This window comes from Protopterus annectens, chromosome 7.part0, assembly GCF_019279795.1.
Source record: "Protopterus annectens isolate FY-2018-M chromosome 7.part0, PAN1.0, whole genome shotgun sequence".
Lineage (NCBI taxonomy): Eukaryota > Metazoa > Chordata > Ceratodontiformes > Protopteridae > Protopterus > Protopterus annectens.
This window is the reverse complement of record NC_056739.1, coordinates 1,798,102,895-1,798,128,057: the sequence shown is the minus strand read 5'-3', so window position 1 is coordinate 1,798,128,057 and position 25,163 is coordinate 1,798,102,895. Positions and strand designations below refer to the sequence as shown.

Below are 25,163 nucleotides of genomic sequence, written 5' to 3'. Positions count from 1 at the left end.
TAAGAACAGCTATGTTATATTTGAAGGTGAAGGTAGAAGTTCCAATGTATGACAATTTGGTTCACTGTTGATGGGGGCAATTATATGTTAAAAAATGTAAATATGTTTCTTTGACAAAGTGATGTAGTAGCATTTTGGATGATATTTTTTCCTTTGAAAGACTCCATGAAGAACTGAATGAGTTAAATGAATATTTGAATAACCACAATTTTTTGAGAATGAAATTTAAAGATTCAGAAAAAAGTAGATTTTTTTTGCATATCTAAATTCAGAAGGATAGGACAGAACAAAAATGTTTCCTCCAAGATAAATGTGTGCGCACATATGTGTGTGTGTGTGTGTGTGTGTATATATATATATATATATATATATATATATATATATATATATATATATATACACACACACACAGACACACACACACACACACACACACACACACACACACACACACACACACACACACACACACAAACACACACACAAACACACACACACACGTATTTATTTGCATTTGTTTACTGGGAAAGTCCGTGACTGGGCAAGAAGCCCATTTGCAGTGGAGGATGGAGATAAAAGCTAAACTACAAAGCATTTGAGAACAATTTTGTCAAAGATATTAACAGAGAAATATGATAAATTGAATTTTGGGAAAATTAAGATGCAGTAATAAGAGGTTGCAAGAGAGAACAATGAATACAATGTGACCTGTTTGCAGGAAATAGAAAAAATTATAAAGACACTATACAATATGATAAAATCAGCAGAGTATTTATACTGTACAATCACCTAACAGCAACAGTGAGTTGGCAGTAAATCAAAAAAGAAATAATATCTGGGCTGATGGAAGAAGGAATAGGTTAGATTGCAGAGAAAAAAAAGCAGAATATGGGTTAGGTGTGGGGAGGTATAGGGTGCTAACAGGAGGCGTTGAGAGAGAGAGAGCAGTATAAGGTCAACCCAGCCTGGTAAGGTGTGTGTATATATATATTTTTATTTATTTTTATTTATTTATTTTATTTTACATTTGTTGACCGGGCTAGTCCAGCTGGATAATTTCCATTTTCAGTGGAGGCCCGGGGAGAAAAGCTCCACAATTAAAACAAGGTTAAACATTTAAGCAACAATGCATACATTTTAGTGTAGTAGAAAATACAGCGAAAAAAAAAACAGGTAAAAAACAAATAGCCTAAGCTATATATTCATACAGTACAGTAATTTAGTCATTTGAAATAGCAGGGAAAGATAGTGATTTTTATGTAGGGAGGTATGGCTGAAGAGCGAAGAAGTCATTTAGTCTGGATTGGTACAGGAGCAGAGCCAGAAGTTGTTAAGATGTAATAGAAGTTGTTTTTTGAAAAGTTGAAAGGAGTCTAGTGAGGTAATGTGTGGGGGGAGGTTATTCCATATTTTCCCTATGGAGTTTGAAAATAGACAGTTACCTGCTGAATTTGTAATTCTAGTTGTGGTGACTTGTATCTTTTCGGCAGATCGCAACTGTTTCAAGTTTTTGTAGGGAGTAAGGAGGTTACTGAGAGCTGGTGTTTTTGTTGGTTGATAAAGAATGTTATGTGTAATTAAGAGTTGTTGATAGATAAGCTTGTTAGGTAGTTCTAACCATTGTAATTGTTTTAAGTTATTACAGTGGTGAGTTCTGTAATAACTTATATATATATATATATATATATATATATATATATACACACACACACACACATAGATACATGAAATGCCAACAGTCAGTTAGTAGGACTCCACTGACATGCCAACAGTCACTCAATAGTACTAGGACTGCACTGAAATTCCAAGTCAGTTAGTAGTGCTAGGATTGCACTGAAACAGACTAGAATGACAGCATGATGGAGTTATTTTTATTTTCTTTGATGCTTTAAAGTTTTATATATATATATATATATATATATATATATATATGTATATATATATCTCTATATACATATGTGTATATATATATATATATATATATATATATATATATATATATATATATATATATATATATATATATATATACACACACACACAGATACACACACACGGTACATACTACGTTGTCAAACTTTTAAAAGTTCGAACATCATATGGTCAACACCATATGATCAAACTTTTAAAAGTTCGAATGTTTCAATGGAGATCTCCATACAGTGTAGAATGGGAAGATTTCCCTTTTCTGCACTGTAGTGCAAACTTGGTGTTGGTATATTTAAGGAGCGGGGGGGGGTGCAGCCCCCCATGTGGTGGGTGCAGGGGGGCTTGCTCCCCTACTTTAAGCAGTTAGGTAGGTTTTTTGTGCTATTTATTTTTTTTAGGTTTTCAAATTGTTAAAAGTTCGATCATATGGCTTTGACCATATTACGTTCAAACTTTTAACAATTCAATAACGTAATATGAACCCCTTACAAATTCAATAACGTAATATGAACCCCATACACATATACATACAAATACATACAGACACATATACACACATGGTTCCCCTGCATTTTTTCAAATGTACAGTTGGTCAGCAAATATTAGGGGTGACATATAATATCCAAAATGATTATATGTTTCATTGAGATAGGTGAGTGAGCTTTGGAGAGGGACAGAGTGTTTCTGCATGTGCTTGACTGTTAGGAGAGAAGATAGGTTTTGTATGTTTATATGTCACTTTGTATATGTTGGGATTAGGTTTTGTATGTTTATATGTCACTTTGTATATGTTGGGATTAGGATTGGGGTTAGGTAATTTGATAGATGTTCTGTTGGTAGTGGGTATTTGTGTGTCCAAATCTATTTTGTGCAGTGATAGTGTTATGGGAGGGTTTTTTATGGTAAGGTGTAGGGCTACGGTTGGGGGAAGGGTCAGTGTTAGGGTTAGACTTAGCACCTATTAGTAAGGAGCAAACCACCACTGCTGGCCAAGAACTCCAGCATGAGTTGGCAAGCTAATAGGCATGAAGAGCTCAAAATGTCTGCAAGACCACTGCCTCAAACCTAAGAGCCAACGACCTCCGAGGGCTGTTAACATAGTTCTGCTTATTATGCACGAGCCTTTGGAGGTAGCTTTATTACTGCAATATTGGGATCATTCATTAAAATAAAAGTACATTCCTCCTTCGCGAGAGTCATTTCACTAAATATTTGTCCGAATCAGTTTAACACCCTGCTCTTTATTACTTGCTTTTTTTTCCGGGGGGGGGGGGGGCACCATTCCTAATCTAACAATCCATTTTGCTGCATTAGTAATCTTTCTAAAAATTAGACCCTGAAAACAAGGCTGATTTAGTTTACCTGTTAAGGTTTTACCTGTGGAACTTTGAATACTTCTCAATTGGTACGTAACATTTTTAAGTAATCATTTTGTGTCACAAAGTCCAATGTAAGTTTCGTAATTTATAGATTCTCTGGTTTAATTACTAGGACTGTGAAGCCACCTACTTATTTTGCACTAATATCAGCAGCTGAAATGGTCTTGATCTAACTGTGGAAAAAACAGGTTATTGTACAGCTTAATCATTACACTGGGATACAAAAGTAAAATATACAATGTAAATTAAGAAAAGTACAGGCAATCTATCAAAATATGAGCTATAAGCCGGCATTAAAATGAGCGATGGAAATTGCTTAGTTATGAAATTTTTGCTGTAATAAAATGTTAAGGTGGAAACATTTAGAAAGACTTTCTCTAATCATCCAAAGTACTCTGTGAATACCACGAAACAGAAGAAACCATTCATAACATCGTATTTGAACTAGAAAACATGTCAGTTGCATTATCTGGGAAACAGCATTTGTCATATGAACCTTCAGCCATGAAATTAACTACAGAATGGACTGCTTATACCAGAAAGAAAATGTGCAATTGGCTTTCTTGTGAGCTGGCATTCATCATGCCAATAATCGGGAATGAATATTGTCTTTTTGATCATGTGACTACAAGTCAGAGAATCTGCCGTGGCATTCCATATCCTGTCATGCCTGCTTGAGAAGCGCCCCTGTTGGTGCCCATCTGAAGTCCAATGACTGCTTGTCCTTGTTTCAGCTGATCGTCACTGAAGTCACGACGATTTTCTTGTGCCTTTCTGTTAAAAAAAAGAAATAGATTTTTTATTTTATCACTGCACTATAAAGTTATAAATGTTAGCCCATGTAGATTCTAAATAAATAAAGAAGACACTCTGAATATGAAACATGTTATAGTACGAATGAAGAATGTAGCATTTCACATTTTAATCAAAAGTTAAGAGCAGCAGTGTCTCGCACGCACATTTCACAAACGTTAGTGTGCATAAAGCAGGAAAGCAGTTCTGTGGTTTATCTTTTGTTACTAAGGAGTGAATGACAGCTCCAAGATGGCTTAAAGAATGATAATTTATTACAATTAGTTTAGGCAGCAGTCTGTGTAAGTGTGTCATTTAGAGCAGAAAATATGTATTAGAAAAATAATTGCAGGACCAACATTGTTATATTAATGATAATTAAAAAAAACAACGAAGCTTGAGATGAGAAAAATAATCCTGAAGTATCTTGATTGCTGTCATTCACATAAAGTAAAGGAGACCAGAGATTTATGTAAATTGCATCTTACAAAGATCGACAAGGACATGTTATCAAATGCAGTTATCATGGGCAGAGTTACAACACATGGCATCCTTCCCATTGTCAGAATTCAAAGCCCTAGGCACAGGTTTATGAAGATATTCATGTTTTTCAAAGTTCACACAAGGTAATTTAGGTGTTAATTCTATGTACCTGTTGTGCAATATTTGACAAACATGTACCTACTAAGTCTCAAGTCATCTGAATCAACTAACAATGCTGTACAGAAGCCCAGGAACTTAACTTATATTTGTGAATATTCTGCACAGCCGGTAAAAACAGACAAATCAAGCAGCCCCAGACTAACCATGACTGGGCTGATACAGGGATGCATCACGTTTTTACCCCCGAGTTCTTCACCCTTGGTTCTAGCTTGATACCAGATGCATTACATTAGAATCTACATGCTGTCTTACTATCTCAGTATAATTGGTACACACACTACTGGTCCATACTAAAACCCACAGATGTGCTGCTTACTTTAACTGGCTTCACTAAATAGTATACAAGGCTAACAACCACTGGGGCTTTTAAAAGCCTAGCTAAGATGTATCCCACAGATTTATGTGCCTTGCAGGTTATTTTAAGGTGTATATGTAAGCTAGGGAAAGATTTAAGGGCTGTGTCTGTCAATTAGCCCTAGGTACTAGATACTGGACATGCATTTCTGACTTCCTATACACATGTCCAGGTTTCTGATGAACAGGGTTAGAGAAGAGATCTACTTGACGTGGAAGAGAAGGAGAATTCTCTGACACAAATACCGCATTCCTCCAATATATCCTATTTATGTCACAAGCAACATTTAAATCCTTAGATTGAATAATTCTGATGCTATTCATTTTGCAGATGTGCAAAATGTCCATTGATGTGGGATCAAAAGATGCCTTGTATGCCAGGCATAGATGGCCTCTCAACAGTCTGTAGGAAACAGGAGTATATTGATACAGCTTTGAGGCAATCTGCTTGAGACATGCTGTTTATACCCTGCATTCTTATAATGAGGAACCTCTGTGGACATTCCATCTGTGCACGTGTCTGGTCAGGTACATACTAAAGGATGTTTTGCACACAATGATGTTCCTTAATGAGGGCTGAATATAGTGGAAAGATGACTTCCTTGGACCTAGATGCCATGCTTTTACTTATAAGTGCAGCAACACAGAATGATTTCCTTACTATCTTAGTAACTTGGCTTTCGACCATCATGCATCTGTCTACATATGTACCCAAATCCCTGACTACTGGTTCTACTCTTAGGGATATGTTATCAATGAGGTAATTTCCTAGGATGGCTGACTTCCCAAAGGGTACTATTATGCATTTCTTGGCACCGGGTTTTAGGCTGCAGGTTTGGCAATGTCCATTTGCTTTTGTAGTCCTTGCTGTAGGATGTTAGCATCTTGGTGGGTCTCTATGACTGCTCCTGGCCTGCAATTATGCGCAAACTAGGACAGCCAGAAGCCCTTGACATTGGCATCGACTTCTGAGAAGTAGATGCCAAAAAGGAGCGGACCCAGCGCAGAGCCCTGAGGGCCGCATCTAATAACCAGCCACTTTGTGCAGGTGGGCTCCCCTATCCTAAATTCCTAGGTCCTCTGTAAGAGACAGCTGGCTACCCAGCATATTAACATAGGGGTTCATACTTATATCTATGAGTTTGTTTACAATGCCCAAGTGGGGTAGTGTATCAAATGCCTTAGCCATGTCAAGATAGGCAGTATGCACTATTTTGCCCTCATCTATTACCTTGGTGACCTTCTCAAGGATGTCTACCAAGTTAAGTAGGCATGATCTGCCTTTGATGAATCTAGAGTGGGTTGGGTTCAGTGTTTGAAAGTTTCCTGTGTCCCTGTTAATCATTTGCATAATTCTTTCCATGGCTTTGTATACGAGACTAGTCAGACCTATGGGTCTGTAAGTTCTTGGAGTCCATTGATGGCCCACCCTTGTGCAGAAAGATGACTGCTGCAGTTCTTCATTCACATGGCACAAAGCCAGTCTGGAGGCTATCGTTAAACAGCGACTCTAGTGGTCTTAATAAGTCATGTTTCAGGCTGTTTAGGAGGCATCCTGGGATATTATCAGGATCTGTTAATGAAGTGTTTTTTGGCCTTAGAGCATGCATCTAAGACCTGCACCCTACTGATAGTTGGGGGGGCTATTTGATGATACCTTCTGGGGGGGCAGTCTGGAGAGAGAGGGGGGTTGGAGCTAAATTTGTTGGCCAGCAGATTTGCTATATCTTCCAGCTCCATGTTGGTGGCTGTATTTACAATCAGTTCCGCACACTGCTGTGTGATGCCTTGGATGTTTTGGACATACCTAAATAAAGCCTTGTGGTTGTCTATTGCCTGGGAGGTTATCTTTACCTCAAATGTGGCTTTAGTAGATTACATTTGGCCTCTTAGTTGTTTTAGATTGATGGTAGTGTTTTTATCATGCTGGGTGTGGCACTTCCTAACCCTGGGTATGACCTTTTTCTTTTGATGTACATCCTGTTTATGTTTGGAATCCACCAGGGTGGTTTGTTTTTTGACTTAGTTCTGGGCTTATTTCAGGTAGGCACAGCTGTATCCATGCATTTATTGACAGGATTATACAGGGTTTCTGTGAACAATACCACCAGACAACAATCAGGGTTTGGGGGGGCTTGAAATTTTGACAGGATATCATTTAGCAGTACTAAGTTTGTCTCAGAATAATTTCTAAATGTTATGGGTTTAGATGGGGTCACAGAACTGCTTTTTATTACAGAGACAACTTTGTTGTCTGACCTTGTCAGACAGGACATTACACTAAGGGGGGATATACAGCTCCCCCATGTTTGTGAATACCAGGTCACATATGTTTGCACCACATATGAGCGTATGCACTACCTGGTCCAAGGTGTTTGTATTTACAAAGTTCAGGAATCTCTGGGCCTCTAAGTTTGGGGTCATACAAGTAATCCAATTTATACTGGGACAGTTGAAGTCACCCAGGAATATTTTATTGGGATGAATGGTGAGAGCCTGAATTAAGTCCAAGTGTAAGTTACGGTCTCTAGGGTCATGGAGGGTGACCTATAACTTGCATGGATATGATATCGGACTTTATCTATGGAAATCGGGACATGGATAAGCTTAAGTGCCTCAACCCATTTGATTAGTCGTGAGGTGAGTTTCTTGTTTTAGACTGAGACACCTCCACCTTTGGTTCCTGCCTGTGCAGCAGCTGGTCTAAATGTATGGAAGGCATTGTAGTCCTGCACTGCTGGGGTGCTCTCCATAGCTTTAAACCATGTCTCAGTAAGTACACAGATGTCCACATTCTACAGGGTAAAGAGAGCCTGGAGGGAGTGAAGCTTCTTGTTTAGGCTCCTGTCACTGAGCATTAACACCTTTAGATTTCCTTGAGTTAGTTTTGTTGTGTCGGAAGGTTTGTCAGTTTGACATTGCCTAAAAAAGGCACTGTGGAAGAGGGTGATGTTTTAACCATTATTCAAAAGTCTGGGGGAGAGGTATAGGCCATCCATGACAAAGCAATATTATCTATTGCCCATATCCTCCCATGCTGAAATATTTTACTGCCACCCCCTCACGAAATGAGACCAGGAACTATGTCAATCATCTTTTGTTCATACTGTGGCATCATCCTTGGTGTAGGTGGAACATTGTCCAATGCTAAGCACATACCAGCCAGGACACATAGTCAGAGAGTTTCATAGTATCTCTCTTCATATAGTCCACGCAAGTACATCTTCATAGGTTCATAGGAGTTTATCAGGCTAACAACCACAACCTTTTTAAGCCTAGTCATGCATCCCAAATCTCTAACAAGTTCTGATACCCTTGATAAGTGTAAGTAGGGACTTGGGAGATGAAACATTTACAAGCTAGGGCCTGGGCAACAACTTGGAATTTACAGGTTACCGTGTCCATTAGAGACACAGGTGCCAAACCAGAGATTCATTTGATGTTCCCCATCAAGCTTGTCCAAGTTGCACTTGAGTTGGGTTAGGGAGGAACTCTGCTTCACATGGATGGGAAGCCTGTTCCAGAGATGGGGTAGTCTCTGGGATACATACCTATCTCTCCAGCAGGTCCTATTTATATCACAGACAAGGTTTAAGTCTTTAGAATGGGTAATTCTGATGTTGTTTGTTTTGTGGATATGCAGGAGGTCCATCAGAGTGGGGTCTGCCAATGCCCTGTATGTCAGGCATAGATCTCCCCCCTCAAAAGCCTGTAGGAGACAGAATACAGTGATAGAGCCTTGGGGTGGTGTGCACAGGGCATTTTACTTAAGCCTGTATTCTTTTAGTGAGGAACCTCTGTGGACATTCCAATTGTTGAATATGCCTAGCTAGGTAGATACCAAAGGGGGCATTGTACTCAATGATAGGTCAGATGAATACCAAATATAGTGGAACAATGGACTTCCTTGGACTTAGATGCCATATCTTTGTTTAGACGTTGTGCAACATAGAATGATTTCCTCACTACTGTAGACATGTGATGGTCAAAAGCTAGATTACTATCTACTGTATGTGTCCCCCCAAGTCCCTGGCTGCTGGGTCAACTCTAAGGGGTGTGTTGTCAATATGATAGTTACCAGGGATGGAGGACTTCCGGAGGATACTATTATGCATTTCTCGGCATTTAGTTTTAGTCCATGGCTCTGACACCAGTTTGTCTTTGTCAGCCCGCCTGGAAAACATTTGTGTTAGTGTGTGATTCGGGTCTATATTAAATCATCGAATGCTTAGAAAAGCGAATGATGATTTATCGACCCCCATGTAAGCAAAAGCTTACAAACTCGAACGCTTAGAACAGTGATGTTTTTCCAAGGGGAAAAAAAAAAAAAAAAATCGCTGCTCCAAAAAAAAAAAAAAAAAAAAAAAAAAAAAGCACTTAAAACGTACCCCCCCCTACTTAAATATACCAACTCCGAGATCGCACTTCAGTGATGAAAACGGCAAAGTAACGGACGTAGCCAAACGATTTCTTTCCCAGGGAAAGAATTCACTCATGTGTCGCTTCGTCATTTTGCTTTTTCGAAAGAATGCATCTTCGGTCATCTAATAGGAACCCTGTGATTCAATGATAGCTCCTAATTTGCAATCATCTGCAAATTTAGTCAGCCAGAGACCACTGACATTGGCTCTGACTTCAGAGAAGTAAATGCCAAAAAGAAGCGGCCCAAGGACTGATCCTTGAGGGACTCCACTTGTCACTGGCCTCTTTGTAGAGGGGGACTCTCCAATTCTAACTTCTTGGGTCCTGTCTGTGAGCCAGATGTCTATCCACCGGGTAACATAAGAGTATGTACCTAACCTCTTGAGTTTGTCAACAATGCCCAAGTGGGGCATTGTGTCAAATGCCTTGGTCAGGTCAAGGTAGGCAGTGTGAACCATTTTGCCTTCATCTATTGCTTTGGTGACCTTGTCAAAGAAGTCCACCAGGTTGAGTAGGCATGATCTGCCGTTGACAAAACCAAACCAGGTTGGGTCCAATGTCTGGAGGTTTACTATATCACTGATGATAATTTCCATAATTCTAGTGAGACTTATGGGTCTGTAGTTTCCAGGGTCTGTAGATAACCCACCTTTGTGCAGAGGGATGACTGTTGCTGTCCTCCATTCATGACGCATGAAGCCTGTTTGGAGGCTATAGTTAAATAGCAATTCCAGAGGCCCTGATGAGTCATGTTTCATGCTATTTAGAAGGCATGCTGGGATATTGTCTGGGCCCATCGATGCAATATGCCTTACAGAGATCATTAAGGAACTCTTCCCTAGTGATAGCAGGGGAAGTTATATTTGATGGCATTTCCAGAGGGAAGGTTGAGGGGGAGAGAGGGGTAAAGTTGGAGCTGAATTTATCAGCCAGTAGGTTTGCTATATCTTCTTTTTTATGAATAAACCCAGTGATTGTATAAAACAAAAACAATGCAGTAACGATCCACAAAAGTATAAACTTTTATTACATAAACCTGGTAAGCGCTTTCATTCCAAAAGGAACTTCTTCAGACCAATTCAAATACTAAAAAAACTTATTTAGAAGATTACATCAGAATCAGCTGACCAAAGTCAATCAGTGAATTAACCCTTTCCTTTTTAGGATTACCTTGTAATTATCCACTTCATTTAGTCCAAGGAAATTACACACATTACGTCTTATCTGCCCAACAGCATTCTTTCCAATTTTAGTCATCCTCAGCATCAAACCTATTAGCATAATTTAGTACTTGATCAACCACAGAAAATCTAAAAACAACTTTTTCAATCTCTGAACTATGTTTATTAATAACATGCTTGGCTGGGCTGTTATTTCTTTAATATCTACAGCTCTTAAATGTTCATATATTCTTCTACTAAATTCTCTTCTGGTTCTCCCTATACAAAAGTCCGAGCATAATCCACACAGCACTATATATACACTACAAATTTCGATTTGCAATTATAACCATGGCTTAGTTTAATATTATAATTTCTTGCCATCACTTTAATTTCTTTACCTTCTAAAATAAATGGACAGAACCTGTACCCTTCACATTTCTTCATTCCTTTAACAGCTTCTATTATGTCTCCTTCAGCATTTCTCTAAAAATATTCTTTCATGTTTTTACCCCCTTTTGGTAACAAATAGTGGTGTTTCTCCAATAATATTATGTTAACTCATTAACATTTGAAAGAAATTTCCATTTTTTTCTGATGATTTGCCTTATACTATTTGCATTTATGGAGTTTTGTAAAACACAGGCTAAAGAATAATTTTCATCCATTACATCTTTTACTGCCTATTTAATTATAGACTGGTTATTTTCCCTTGCCTTACCTATCTTTAACTGACTTATTTTATTAACCTTTGAGGATACCCTCTTTTTAAGGACTTTTCCTTCTTGGCAAAACTTTCCATTTCAAAATAATTTTCATCTTCTGTTAAGTCACTCAGTCTTTGAAATTGACCCTTCACTATCTTTCTTTTTAAATTATTGTTATGCATACTATTATAGTACACAATTATTGCTGTGCAATTCCTTTTTCAAAATTCTAACTTTCAACCTGTTGGCAGATTTATACACTTTCAAGTCAAAATAGTTAATTTCATCCTGATTCACATTATGCACAAACTTTATAGTACTAGACACAGTATTTAAATACAATAACAACTTATTTAAACTTTACACAGTACCTTTCCATAAGAAAAACAAGTCATCAATAAAAACATTTAAAAAAAATTAAATTTTTAAAGAAATCAGACTTGTATATAAATTCTTTCTCCCAACCTGTCATAAAAATACTGGCATTGCTGGGTGCCATTACGGTACCCATAGCTACACCATTTGTCTGTTTATAGATTCTACCCCCAAAAACAAAAAAATATAACTCAATATAACATCCAGCATTTCAACTAACAACCTCACTTCATCATTAGAATAAAGGTTAGATTGGAGCAACTCTTTATTAAGTAATTCCAAACCCTCTGCATTTGGAATAGTCGTATACAAAGACACAACATATACTGTAACCAATAATGTGGAACTATCCACTTGCATCTCAGAAATGAGATTTTTGAAATGAAAGGAATCCCTGATATAAGAATCACTATGGCATACTAATTTCTGTAAAAATTTATCTGAAAAAAGTGCCATAGATTCTGTTTTTCCACCCTGACTGGCCACTGTGGGCCGAAAACTAGGCATATTTCAATATTTATGAACTTTGGGAAGACCAAAAAACCTTCCCAATTTGGGATTCCATATTCTTAAATAAACAGCTAAACTCACTGAAATTAGCCCTTCTAACAACCATTCTTCAATGCAGGCATCAATAACATTGTATGACCTCACCACTTCTTCCCATGAAAACATTTTGCAGAATTTATATCTTCTTTTTTATTTGATTTTTATATTTGGCTTAGTGTAGGTGGCTCCATTTACAATGAGCTCAGCACACAATTGTGTATTGGATTTGAGGTTGCAGACATAGCTAAAGAATGCCTTGTGGTTGGGTCTTTGGCCTGGGAGACCAAATTCACCTCAAATTTGGCTTTGGTAGACTATTTGTCCTCTGAGATGTTTAGTTTGATGAGAGTGCTTTTACCCTGCTGGGTGCTGCACCTTCTAATTTTTGCCATGATTTTCTTCCTCCTGTTATACAGCCTATTGATTTTGTAATTCCACCAGGGTGGCTTGTTTTTTGAGTTAGTTCTGTACTTCTTCCTGGTGGGTACAGCTGCCTCTCTTGCAGCTATTAATTCGTTACATCCAAGTGACGTCTCCAGGTGCATCTGCAATTAACTCCTACTGATGCCTAGAGGTGTTAAATATTACTTGTTCATGTTTACATCAATAATTCCAAAACTATGCTATGTACAAAGTTTTTAAAAGATTTCATCTTAAAAGTTTACATAATGGCAAACTCAACTACATGCATCTAATGCAGATAAATAGATATTAAATGCTGTTTTTAGGATATTAATTTGTATAGACATAATTTTCACATTTTTCTAAATATTTAACAACCAAGTAACACACAACTTATCCTCATATGAAAGCTCTCTGTTAGATGAATGCAATGCTGCTGGCAGTATGTGTGCAACTTGAGTGGTTGCTGAGCTATTATACGTTGTTTACAAAATATTACAAATGTAATAGTAACTGTGTTTACGGTCACTTATAAAATTTGGTTTAAGACCTAGAACCTAAAGAATACTACCACAATAAAAACAGTTTGTGCTGAAGCATCTATATTATATCCTCAGGAGGTGTTCCATTGAATGCCTCTTAGTTGACTCTTAAACCGTGAAATCACAAAACAGTGAATGTTCACATCAGTGATTTCTTTCCCTGGGAAAGAAATCGTTTGCCCTAAAAAAAAAAAAAAAACACATCACTGCAAACATTACAAAGTGGGGGGCTTCACCCCCCACACCCCCCAACTAAATATACCAACTCCGAGATCACACTGCAGTGTGGAAAATGGCAAACTAACAAGAATGGCCAAGCGATTTCTTTCCCAGGGAAAGAAATCCCCGATGTGAACCTTCGCTGTTTTGTGATTTTGTAGTTTAAGGGTCGATGAAGAGGCATTCGATGGATATAATATAGACCCATGCTGAAGAGTTTGTAATTTATACTTCTTTCATAACTCCTATGGTTCCAGAGATATGAACATTTGTTTGAAATGTGAGGACATAATTTGACTCTGTCAAAAGGCATAGGCTATGTCCATTGGAAGTTACAGTGCAAACTTCCTGAGCTCCATTGGAGTGAATGAGTTAACATGCTTGTACAGGGTTTCTGTGAACAGTTCTGCATAGACAGCTGTGTCCTCAGGGTTTATGGGGCCTGAAATTTCACTTAGTATAGAATAGTTCTTGAATATTCTAGGTTTAACTGGGGGTCCAGGTTTTATTGTTACTTCAAAGGAGGCCATTTTGTTGTCTGACCTTACCAGGGAAGATGTTACAGTAGGGGGTTGTGCAGCACTCTCCCATATTAGTGAGGACCAGATCCAGTATGGCTGCACCCCTGGCTGGTGTATTGAGTATCTGGTTCAGGGAGTTTGTGCTTATAAAATCCAGGAATCTCTGTGCCTGTACATTTGGTGTTGTATAAAAGTCCCAACTAATATTGAGGTAATTAAAGTCACCCATGAATATGGTATTCAGTTGGATGGTTACTGTTTCTAATAAGTTTAAATACATGCTATGGGTTCCCTGGGTCATAGGGGGTGGGCCATAGCTGGCAAGGAAGTGATATTGAATTTTGCCTGTGGTGATTTGAACAGGGAGCAGCTCAAGTGCATTGTCCTGTTTGATCAGCCTTGGGGTATATTTATTTTTGATGTAAATAGAGACACCGTCACCTTTAGTCCCTGTCTGTGTAAGTAGCTGGTCTAAAATGTGTGGAAGGCATTATAACCTTGCACTGCTGGTGTGCTCTCTGTGGTTTTAAACCATGTTTCAGTGACCACTCAGACATCAGCATTCTCCAGGGTGAAGAGAGCTTCTAGGGAGTGGAGTTTTTTGTTTTGAGCATTGAGCAGTAAAACCTTTAAATTTTCTTGGTTTTGATTTGCTATAGTGGAAGTACTTTCAGTCTGTCATTGCCTAAAAAAGGTACTATGAGGGAAGACAATGTTTTAGCTAATATTTAAAAGCCTAGAGGGGAGAGGTGCAAACCATGCCTGGCAAAGCAGCATGGTCTGTTGACCATCTCCTTCCAAGCTGACAAATACATACTTAGAATGATACCAGAAACTAAAACAATTTAAGTCCATCATCTTTTGTTTGTATTGTGTCATAATCCTTGGAGAAGTTAAAATGCTGCTCAGTGCTAGGCTCATACCAGCCTGAGACAAATATTCCAAGAGCTCCATGATGTTTCTCTTCACATAGTCTAGGGAGGTATGTTTCAGGTCATTCACTACCTCATGGACTATGACCGAGTCATATTGGTACTTGTGGTCCAATGATTTGGGGGATCCTGGTCACTGATGGGCATCTGACTGTGATTTTCTCATTATGTATGGTCATGTTACTAAGGAATGAATCTACCCAATTTTAAAAACATTGACAATTCTTAAAATACATCTTTCAGCATTGACATTTTCTTTAAGGTACATTTTGCCTCCTTGCCAGGAGACTATCCCCCCCAACACACTTCCTTTACACCTTGAGGCCATTCATTTACCAGTTAGCGGAGACTGGAAGGGGTGAAAGTCATCAGTCAAGCAGACAGTGAGGTGTTTAGGCTCCTGCTGAGTATCTATCATTCATCTGTTCCAGAGCAAGGCATGTCCTCATCCTAACAGTCTACATATCTGGCTAAACAGCCTCTCAAGACTGCCTTTTCAGTTTTAGGAATGACCTTTCTATCAATTAATTGATTTTCTAAGCTGAAATACCAGAACATCCTACCCTAGAAACTGCATCCTTTACAATGCAGAAGTAAGAAGCATTTCTGTTAAACATTTTTTCTCCTTTTCCCTGCTGGGTAATGTGTGTCCAAAGTACTGGGGTGGTCTGCAATATGTCATCAGCTTGTTTTTGCCGATTACCCACATAAAGCTCACTTAGTCTCAGTATCTCACATGCGATCATCATTGAGTTTCTTACACATTTTGGCTGCTTGGAGAACAGAAACACCAAAGGAATAAATGATCTACTCTAGGTGGCACCGTAAGAAAGAACAGTTATGTAAAATCTTACAATAACCATAGATGTCCTTCTCTTCCATGGTGCAGTATTCATAACATGAGGGAAATTCCACTTATGCGACCCGATCGTCCAGCCAGTACCCCAAAGACTCAAGCTACTGCAAGGCACGTGCAACACTGCACATAGTATAGCCGAGCGTCAACCATAAAGACACGTCTGCACGTACCATCCTCAGAACTGAATGCCCCAGTCAGAACACTAGTCCAACGATAAGAGGCAAAAGAAAAAACAGACATATCCAAGGAAGGGCATGTACCAAGTAGGAAGGAGGGTGGGAAAGAAAAGGCAACATGGAAGAGAAGGACAGCTACGGTTATGGTAAGATTTTACACAACTATTCTATGTCCTTCTATTGGGTCTACTTCATAACATTGAAATTTCATAACGTTGAATTTCATAACATTGAGACCAAAACATCTAAATCCCAAAACACTGAAAACCCAAAACACTGAAAACTCAGAACACTGAAAGTGTACTTCATAACATTGAAAACTACATTGCATATGTAAATAACATCCTCTCCACCTATAACACCTAACTAGCAAACACACTTTCTACTACGTATTTGCAGGGGGGGCAAGTCCCCCTGCACTCCCCCATGTGGGGGAGCTCTACTCCCACACCCCCCCTGCAAATTAAATATACTAACTGCAAGATCGCCCTACAGTGGAAAAAAGTTAATTTCCTAACCTCACTGTATCACAGTCACCATACATTGAGGTTAGGAAATTAACTTTTTTCCACTGTAGTGTGATCTTAAGAGTTGGTATATTTAATTTACGGGGGGTGTGGGGGGTGCAGGGGAGCTTGCCCCCCTGCAGAAATGTAGTCGAAAGTGTGTTTGTTAGTTAGGTGGTGTTGTAGGTGGAGGGGATCTTATTTACTTGCGCAGTGTAGTTTTCAATGTTATGAAGCATACTTTCAATGTTTTGAATTTTCAATGTTATGAAATTCAATGCTATGAAATTTCAATGTTATGAAGTAGACCTCCTTTTCCCATGTTGCAGTATTCATAACATGAGGGAGAATACCAAAGCTCATGAGTGAGAAAGGGGAGGAAGCACAAAAGAAGTCTCCACAAATCCATACACAATTGCTCTAGTAAATCCCACTCTGGATCTGGAAATAGAATCCAGTTTGTAGTGTTTTGTAACGGTATGAACAGAGGACCAAGTAGCTGCATCTAGGATAGAGGCAGTATCCAATCCTTTAAAGAAGGCTCCAGAGGAGGCCACCACTCTAATTGAATGGGCCTTAAAAGAGGAAGAAAGTTTTTTTCTTGAAAGAGATAACAAAAGGTAATAGCCTTTAAGATCCAAGATGAAATAAATCTGTTTAGGAACATGTTTACCCAGCTCCCTGGGGTGAAAGGAAACAAACAATTGTTCAGCCTTTCTAATAGATTTGGTCTTGTCCAGATAAAATCTAAGTTGGCTGTGCGCATCTAAAGTGTGCAGCACCCTCTCAATGGAGTTTTGAGGAGAAGGGAAAAAGGTGGGTAGATGAATACAGTAAATCTCAGTTAACCAGAACTCAAACAACCGGTACTCTCAAGCAACTGGCAATAAATATTTTAAGAAACACAATTTTTAGGTGTTGCACTTTGTTTTCTGCCCTCAAACATACCTTACATTTATATAGTTTTAGAGTTTTAAAAAGGAAGACATGAATAAATTCCCTCTCTCCTCAACCTGAGAGCAAATCAAATCAAACCAAACAGTATGGGGTACAGTATTAGTCAGGCCTATTTTTAATAGTAACTCTGAAGCAACCAGGAACTACATTTATCAGACCTCTACCAATCCCCATGGGTGTCGGCTAACTGAGACTTTACTGTATACTGATTGAAGGACAAGTCATTAACCACTTTAGGCATGAAGGAAGGGTTATTACGCAGGGACACCCTATCCTTGTAAAAAATCAGAAAAGGCTGAGAAGCCAATAAAACTTTGAGTTCTGAAACTTACCTAGCGAAGTAATGGCTACTAGTAAAACAGCTTTCCAAGTGCAGAATTTTATGGAAGAGGAAGCAGCAGGCTCGAAAGGAGTCTGGGTCAGTTCTTCCAAGACAAAATTTAGGTCCCAGGGAGGAGGAATAGGTTTCCTGGGAAGTCTGATGTGAAGGACGCCTTTTGAGAAGTTTGACCTCTAACCTAGAAGCTTAGGGGGAGACAAAGGCAGACATGCAGAAATGGCTGACAAATGGACTTTAACCGAAGAATAAGCCAGTCTAGCCTGAAGCAGTTCACACAAGTAAGACAGGACTAGAGGGATATCCACTGAAAATGTACACAATCACTTATTAAGACATCAGATGCATAATCTCTTCCATTTGGACAAGTAGGATCTCCTTGTATTAGGTTTCCTGGCCTCCTGCAGGACTAGAAGCACATCCTCAGATAAAAGGTACCTGTAAGGAATCAGAAGCCTACCACCCACAAAGTCAGGTTCAGTGTTGCTAAATGCGGGTGAATGAGAGATCCCTTGTCTTGTGTGAGTAGTTCTACCCTGTGAAGTAACTTGTGATGATTGCCCTAGGCTTATTTCAGAAAAAGAGGGAACCATTGCTGTCTTGGCCAAAAAGAAGGTCACCAACAAGACTTTCAGTTTGTTCTTCTGTATTTTCAGGAGGACTTTCTGAATTAGGGGGAAGGGGGAATACGTAAAAAAACACCCCCTTCCAGTACAATGATAGGGTGCCCACCTTCCAAATCAGAGGATGTGGGACTCTGGCTCAGAACTTTGGAAGCTGTCTGTTCAAAAAGGAAGCAAAGAGATCTATTTGAGGAGTACCCCACTGGTGGAGAATGTCCAAAAACACATCCCTGTGGATCATCCATTTGTGGGCTTGTGTCATGGATCTGCTTGGAGTACCTGCCTGAATATTTAGAGTTGATGGGATGTAAACCTCAGATAAAGTTACCTTTACTTGAAGAGCAATCTCCCAGGCTTGGATTGCTAGTCTGCAAAGTAGGTAGGACTTTGTTCCCACCTTGCTTGTTCACATTCCAGAGAACCATGGTGTTCCCCCCTTGCTTGTTCACATATCAGAGAACCAAGGTGCTGTCTGTGAGCAGCTTCAAAGGATCTGGAAGGAGAGATGACCTGAAGGATTGAAGGGCCAGGATCAGAGCCCTCATCTCTTTGCTGTTGATATGTTGCTTCCTTATAAAGGGAGAATATAGGCCTTTGACTTTACGTTTCCCAGGGTTGCTCCCACCCTAGATCTGAAGCATCTGTGAAGACTTCCTGAATGGGGGATAGTGGCTGCAGGGGAAGTCATGGGTTCTGAGAAATTTGGTGACTCCACCAATGCAATTCCTTCTTTAGACAAGGCAGAAGTGGGAGGACAAATTCTAGAGGTTGAGTATGCCAGGACCAGAGTATTTTCAAGTACCACTGCAATTTTCACATGTGGAGTCTGGCTAGGGGTAGCACTGGTATAACCAAAGCCGTGAAGCCTAGCATCCTGAGGAATTCCCTGGCAGTCAGAGAAGGTAGAGGAAGCAACTGAAGGACATCTGCAGAGACTGCACCTTTTGTGAAGGCATGAAGGCCATCATGCGATGTATCCTTATCTTGCAACCCAGGAAAACCTGGTCCTCAGAGGGAGTAAGGGAAGACTTGCTGTAGTTGGGGGTGAAACCCAGACTGAGGAGCAAGGAGATGGTGGTTTGAAGGTTCTGTTGCAAGGTGAGTAGATGTTCTTCTTGAATGAGCATGTCATCCAGGTAAGGGTAAACGAGGATCCTCTGGAGTCTGCAAAAGGCAATAACAGGAGCCAATCATTTTGTGAATACCCTTGGTGCTGTAGAGACTCCAAAGAGCAAAGCACAGAACTGAAAATGAGAGGAAGCAACAGGAAAAAGCAAGAATTCCTGAATAGAGGGTGGATGGGAATGTGAAGGTATGCATCCTTTATGTCTAAGGAAACCAGGTAAGCCTGGGGTAACAAGAGGGTACAAAGTTTGTCGAGTAAGCATCCTGAAGGAGGGTACTTGAAAAAATAAATTGAGATGAGACAAGTCTAAAATTGGTCTCCAAGGGCCATCTTTCCTTGGAACTAAGAACATTCTGGAATAGAAGCCTTTTCCTCTTTCCAAAGCAGGAACCTCCTGTATGGTTTCTAGTGCCTGCAAGTCTTGAATGACTTGAGGGAAAAGGTGGATCTGGTCCTTTGGAGGTTGTGGAATCCCCATGAAGGGAGGACTGGATCTCCAAGTCATGTAATAACCTCTTAGAACAATGGACAGGACCCATTTGTCTGTGGTAATGCTTGTCCAAATAGAAAGAGTGAGAAAGGCCCTGGGAAAGGGAGATTTCTGAAGAGGTTGTCAGGCAGTCACAGACTACCTGGCTTGTCTGGAAAGTGGGCCAAGGTGGGCCTTTTGAGGCAAGGATGACTGAGACCTAGGAGGGGTCTGCCTACGTGTGGTCTTCTTGTGTCATTGGTAAGGTGTACGGGTCTTCTTCCTTACAAAACTAGTTCTGGAAGGGTAGTTCCCATGAAATGTAGGAACAGGGTAGTTCCCATGAAATGTAGGAACAGGGTAGTTCCCATGAAATGTAGGAACAGGGTAGTTCCTATGAAATGTAGGAACAGGGGAGACAAAAACATGTTTATGCTCTTGATGTTCTTTTCCTTTCTCTTGAAGGAATTTGAAGAGAGGAGCTGCAGCATTAAAACCAAAAAGGGCAGTATAGTCTAGAGCTGCATCCGTAATCTTTGCCTTGAAATCCTCAGGCAAAAGCTGCAACCTTGGCATGGAATATCTCCTGAGCACCGAACCAGATATTGCTGATCTAGCAGACACCTCAGCTGTGTCATAACTGAACTTAATGGAATGCCTGGTAACCTGGGAAGACAGTTCCAAGACAGAAGAAAGCTGGTTTTGCTGCAGATTCTCAGACATCAGTCAGCAATTTGGAGGCCTGTGAAAGAAGAGCCGGAACATATTTGGACACGAGTGTCTGATAACTAATGGCCTGAAGGCCAGAGTGGAAGACGTGTAGACTTTTTTACCAATTCTCTCCATCATTTTACTCTCCTTATCTGAGGGGAGGAGACTGGTGGAGGGCAGTAATTTGGAAGTTTTGTCATCAGACACTGAAATCACAGCTGGGTCTGCAAGAGGACACTTATACAAGTAAGTACTGTTCTCAGGTACCTTATAAAACCTGTCTGGCCTTTAAGGAGCAGAAGGTTGAGAATCAGGATTTTTAGATGCTGCCAGAAAAGCATCTTGAAAGGCTGACAAGACAGGAGGGATGGCTGAAGGAGAAGGAGCTTCAATTTGTAAGAGGCCATAATACCTGTTTTATACCTCTGAGACCGGTGAGCTCTCACTTGTAGTAGTCCCTCATTTCCAGATAGTTTCTCCAAAGGAATATCTTCTGCAGGAGAATCCCCGCCATTGGAATACACTTCAGTGGGAAGCATATCCCAGATGAGAATCAATTTGAGTGGATTAAGCCAGGGATTCATCAGAGGATAAATCATCACCCTCAGAGACCTCAAGTACAGCAGATGGCGGAGGGGAAATAGAAGATGCTGGGGTAAGACAACGCAAGGTGGAAGGCTTAAGTGCCAGGAAAGCATTCAAAATCCTTTTAGAAAAAGCTTGCTAGTCTGTGGAAGACTCTAGGCTGGGCGACATGTTTTTATTTTCTCTTGAGAGGAAGACCTACCCTAAGCTGGGAAGGAAGGGCAGCCATAGGCCTGGGCTCCGGATCAGATATCAGAACAATCTCAATGGAAGGAGCAGGATAGGTACTGTGAGGAATGTTAGAGGGAGCAAGCTCAGTCTCAATGGAAGGAGCAGGATAGGTACTGTGAGGAATGTTAGAGGGAGCGAGCTGAGGTTCCCCCTTACTTGGCAAAATCGACATCTGCAAAACCTCTGCAGACATGCAGCTTCTATATCAGTATCCACTGAAGGAGGAGGACCCAACACCATACGTACCTCTTGGCCTTCACTGGCCTCGAGACGGTCGTCCAAGATCAGAGGTGCAACTGAAGATACAAGACGTACCTTTTTGCCTTTTTCTTTGGGGTCTCACCCAATGGACCAGCAGTAGCTTCCATACAGAGTGCTACTCACTTCAGTCTCTTATTCTCAAGGTATAAATTAAGGGCAGACAGATGACTGCAGAGAGTTTTGGGGACAAATGCCTGACAAATGGCACCGACCTTAGAATTGTGATTGGACCCCAGACAAAAAAGACATTGGTCATGGCTGTCTTTGTGTAGAATCTGTCTTCCACAGTGGCACTTGCCCTTCTTGGATGACATTAACCTCTAACAAGCATGCAGTAGCAAAAGCATAAGAGAGTTTCCCCAACGGGGCACTTATCTGAAAGAAGAAAAACTTTCGGCAATCAGACGGATGTCTGTAAGATGTCATTCAGACTAGTGGCAGAGAAGTTCTGAGGACGGTACGTGCAGACGTCACTTTTATGGCTGATGCTCAGCTGTCCTATGTGCAATGTTGCATGTACCTTGCAGTAGCTTAAGTCTTTGGTATACTGGCTGGACATTCAGGTCACCTAGGTGGAATCTCACTCATGTTAGAAATACTGCAACAAGGGAATAAAAGGAAATTTAAATTTTTGCAGGATGCAAAGCTATCCTTGTTCCGAGTTCCCAGGTGATGATCCAGGTGTTTCTGCAGTTACACCTTAATGATGCTTCTAGGCATCAAATATTGCTTGTTCATACTTGCATTAATAATTCCAAAACCATGCTGCATAAAAAGTATTAAAATATTTAATCTTAAATCTTACATAATGGCAAGCACAACTCTATTGATATTTAACCTCTGTCTAGCGCAGGTCTATATACATTAATTGCTCATATATTTATATCATAACAAATTTCATGTTTTTCTATATATCCTGGCAACTAAGTTGCACAGACAGAACTGCTTAACCTCATATAAAACCTCTAAGCTGGGGGAACAAAATGCTGCTTACTGTATATGTGTAACATGGGTCTATATTATGAAGTTGAACTTTCAAAAGAGTGAAGGCTCTTACATCGACTGCAAATAAGTGAAATCACAGAATGCCGAATGGCTGTAACAGCGATTTTTTTCCCAGGGAAAAAAAATCGCTGAGCCATTGTTGGGAATTGCCATTTCCTCAACTGTGGTGCGATCTTGGAGCTGATATATTTAAGTAGACATAAAGGATGCCCCAACTTTATTTTATCTGTGGATTTTTTTTTTATTTTATGTTTTAGAGCAGCGATTTTTTTCCCTCACTGTTCTGTGCGTTCAACATTGTGTGGTTTGATTATTTGGTGTCGATGTAAGAGCGTTCGCTCTTTTGAAGAAGTTTTGAAGTTTTGATATAGACCCAGTGTAACATGAGTTGTTGCTAAGATACTGTAAGTTGCTTAGAAAATATTACAAACTTAACACGTTACTGTATTTACTGCAACTTTAAATCCAGTGTAAGACCTAGAACCTAAAAAATACTACAAATATAAAAAAAGAGACTGTGCTGGAGAGGTCGGCATTTACACTTCTTTAGTAACCCATATGGCTCCAGAAAAGAACATTTGTTTGAAATGTGAGGGCATAATTAGATTTTAACAAAAAGCTTAGGCTCCGCCCATTGGCAGTTTTAGTGCAAAACTCCAGAGTTCCATTGGAGGGAATGAGTTAAACAATGCTTAGAATTGTCATTAGTCCTGTTTTTCCTTATTCACAAATGTCCGCACAAGTCTTACCTGACAAACCAGCTTTGGTCTCCTTGATAGAATCCATCATCCTTTGTAAGAGCCAAGCTACCCAGAGCCGTCAAGGTCCTTTGCACGGCAGCCATGTCTTTGCCTGTGAAAAAGAAGCATCAGTAATAAAATATTTAATCACCTGAGATAGACGGATTCAGAACATTATTCAGAGACAATGTTTACTAGACAAAATCCTTCGATTAAAGTACCACCACAGGAAGCAATTGTATTTTCTTTTGTAAACCAATGATACAAAGATTGCGACTTTTTAGCTGAAAGTTTATGGTTTGAAAATCATTCCATCTACTCTTACTTGGCTTTGAAACTTATCAGACCTTTGAAATACTAGTTAATGATTTAGAAAATTAATCAGTCATTCTTGGTGAATGAGAAAAAGTAGTTTAATTTTTTTAGTCTCCATTTGTCTGTGTGTACCTATGTTACATGGTCTTATAAGGTGTATTTTTCTACAGTTTTTGATTTTTCACTTCCATACCTTTTGTCCCACACAATAGTCAATACCTGAAACAGAATGCAGGTTATATACCATTTAGATCGCCGTTAGATAAACTGCAGTTTCTTCTTAATCAGCAGTCTATTGTTTTGCCCTCATATAACTGTCTTCATGAGAATTCCTTCACCATTTATTTAACTCAGTATATCTATAAGAAAGCTATTCCATTTACCTACTATCATATGATACAAAAACTTTCACACTGCTTTAAGCTGTTCATCCTCTGTAATCAAATAACATCTTGTTCACCCCACGAGTAACTTTTTTTCCCTAAAATGCATGCACTCTTGGACTTGACTCATCAATTCTTCTGAGGTTGTTAAACGCTGCAGCAGTGTTTTGCTTCCTTAGCAGCATACCTGTGATATCGTTTCAGTCCTACACTGATGCACGTCCTGCACCTTACTAAACTGTAGTCTTTGGGCTGCCTTCTTTTTACCTAAATCTTAGACAAAATGGTTTGCTAGAAATGCACAGTTTTCCAGATGATGTCTTGACTGTTATGATTTTTATTTATTTCTTTTGAAAACTGAATAACTAAAATTCTTTACTTGAAATAAATAATCATGGGCAATACACGTAAAAATAAATTAAATATACAGGTTTTGGTTGGAACGTGGAGTATAAAATTTTTAACAGACAGATGGCATAAAGAAAACTATTTTATTTAAAGGTAGGGAGACTGGCTCTTGGTCCTTTTTCAGTTATGGCATTATTATATAATGAAAAAAGAAAGTAATTACAATGGCTGGAAGAAGAGCAGTTACAGGAAATGGAGCGATGCATACACAAAAACATTACATAGTTCAGTGTTATAGACAACCAACTTAATAGAACCACAGATTCAGTAGCCATGGTCTGGTCTGGCAATTACTGCAGATGACAAAAGCTCTGAGCTATTAATGAACTGCTTTATGGGCCCAAGGTACAGGGTTTGATTCCTTCTACATTCATTTGCCTGTGTGGTCTCAGCAAGTCATTTAACCAGGCAGTGCTTCTGGGTCACCCTCAAAAAAGGGGCAGTTTGTATAGTGAGCTTACCTAGTCAACAAGCAAGTATAAAAATATATAGTTGATATTGCTGGTGTGTGTTTTGAGAAAGAAA

The 25,163-nt window shown here is 39.5% G+C and overlaps 1 protein-coding gene across 3 annotated transcripts in view; it reads right to left on the bottom strand.

The window, feature by feature from the left end:
* Positions 1–2,660: 2,660 nt before the first annotated feature.
* The window catches only part of LOC122807242 (transgelin-2-like), a 391,792-nt gene continuing 369,289 nt past the window's right edge, over positions 2,661–25,163 (bottom strand). For all 3 annotated transcript variants that reach the window (XM_044078328.1, XM_044078326.1, XM_044078327.1), the window contains exons 4-5: positions 23,542–23,644; positions 2,661–4,082 (exon numbers count right to left, since the gene is read on the bottom strand). In XM_044078328.1, the coding sequence (XP_043934263.1) occupies positions 3,941–4,082; positions 23,542–23,644 (245 nt within the window). In that variant the 3' untranslated portion in view covers positions 2,661–3,940. The remainder of the gene's footprint in view (positions 4,083–23,541; positions 23,645–25,163) is intronic.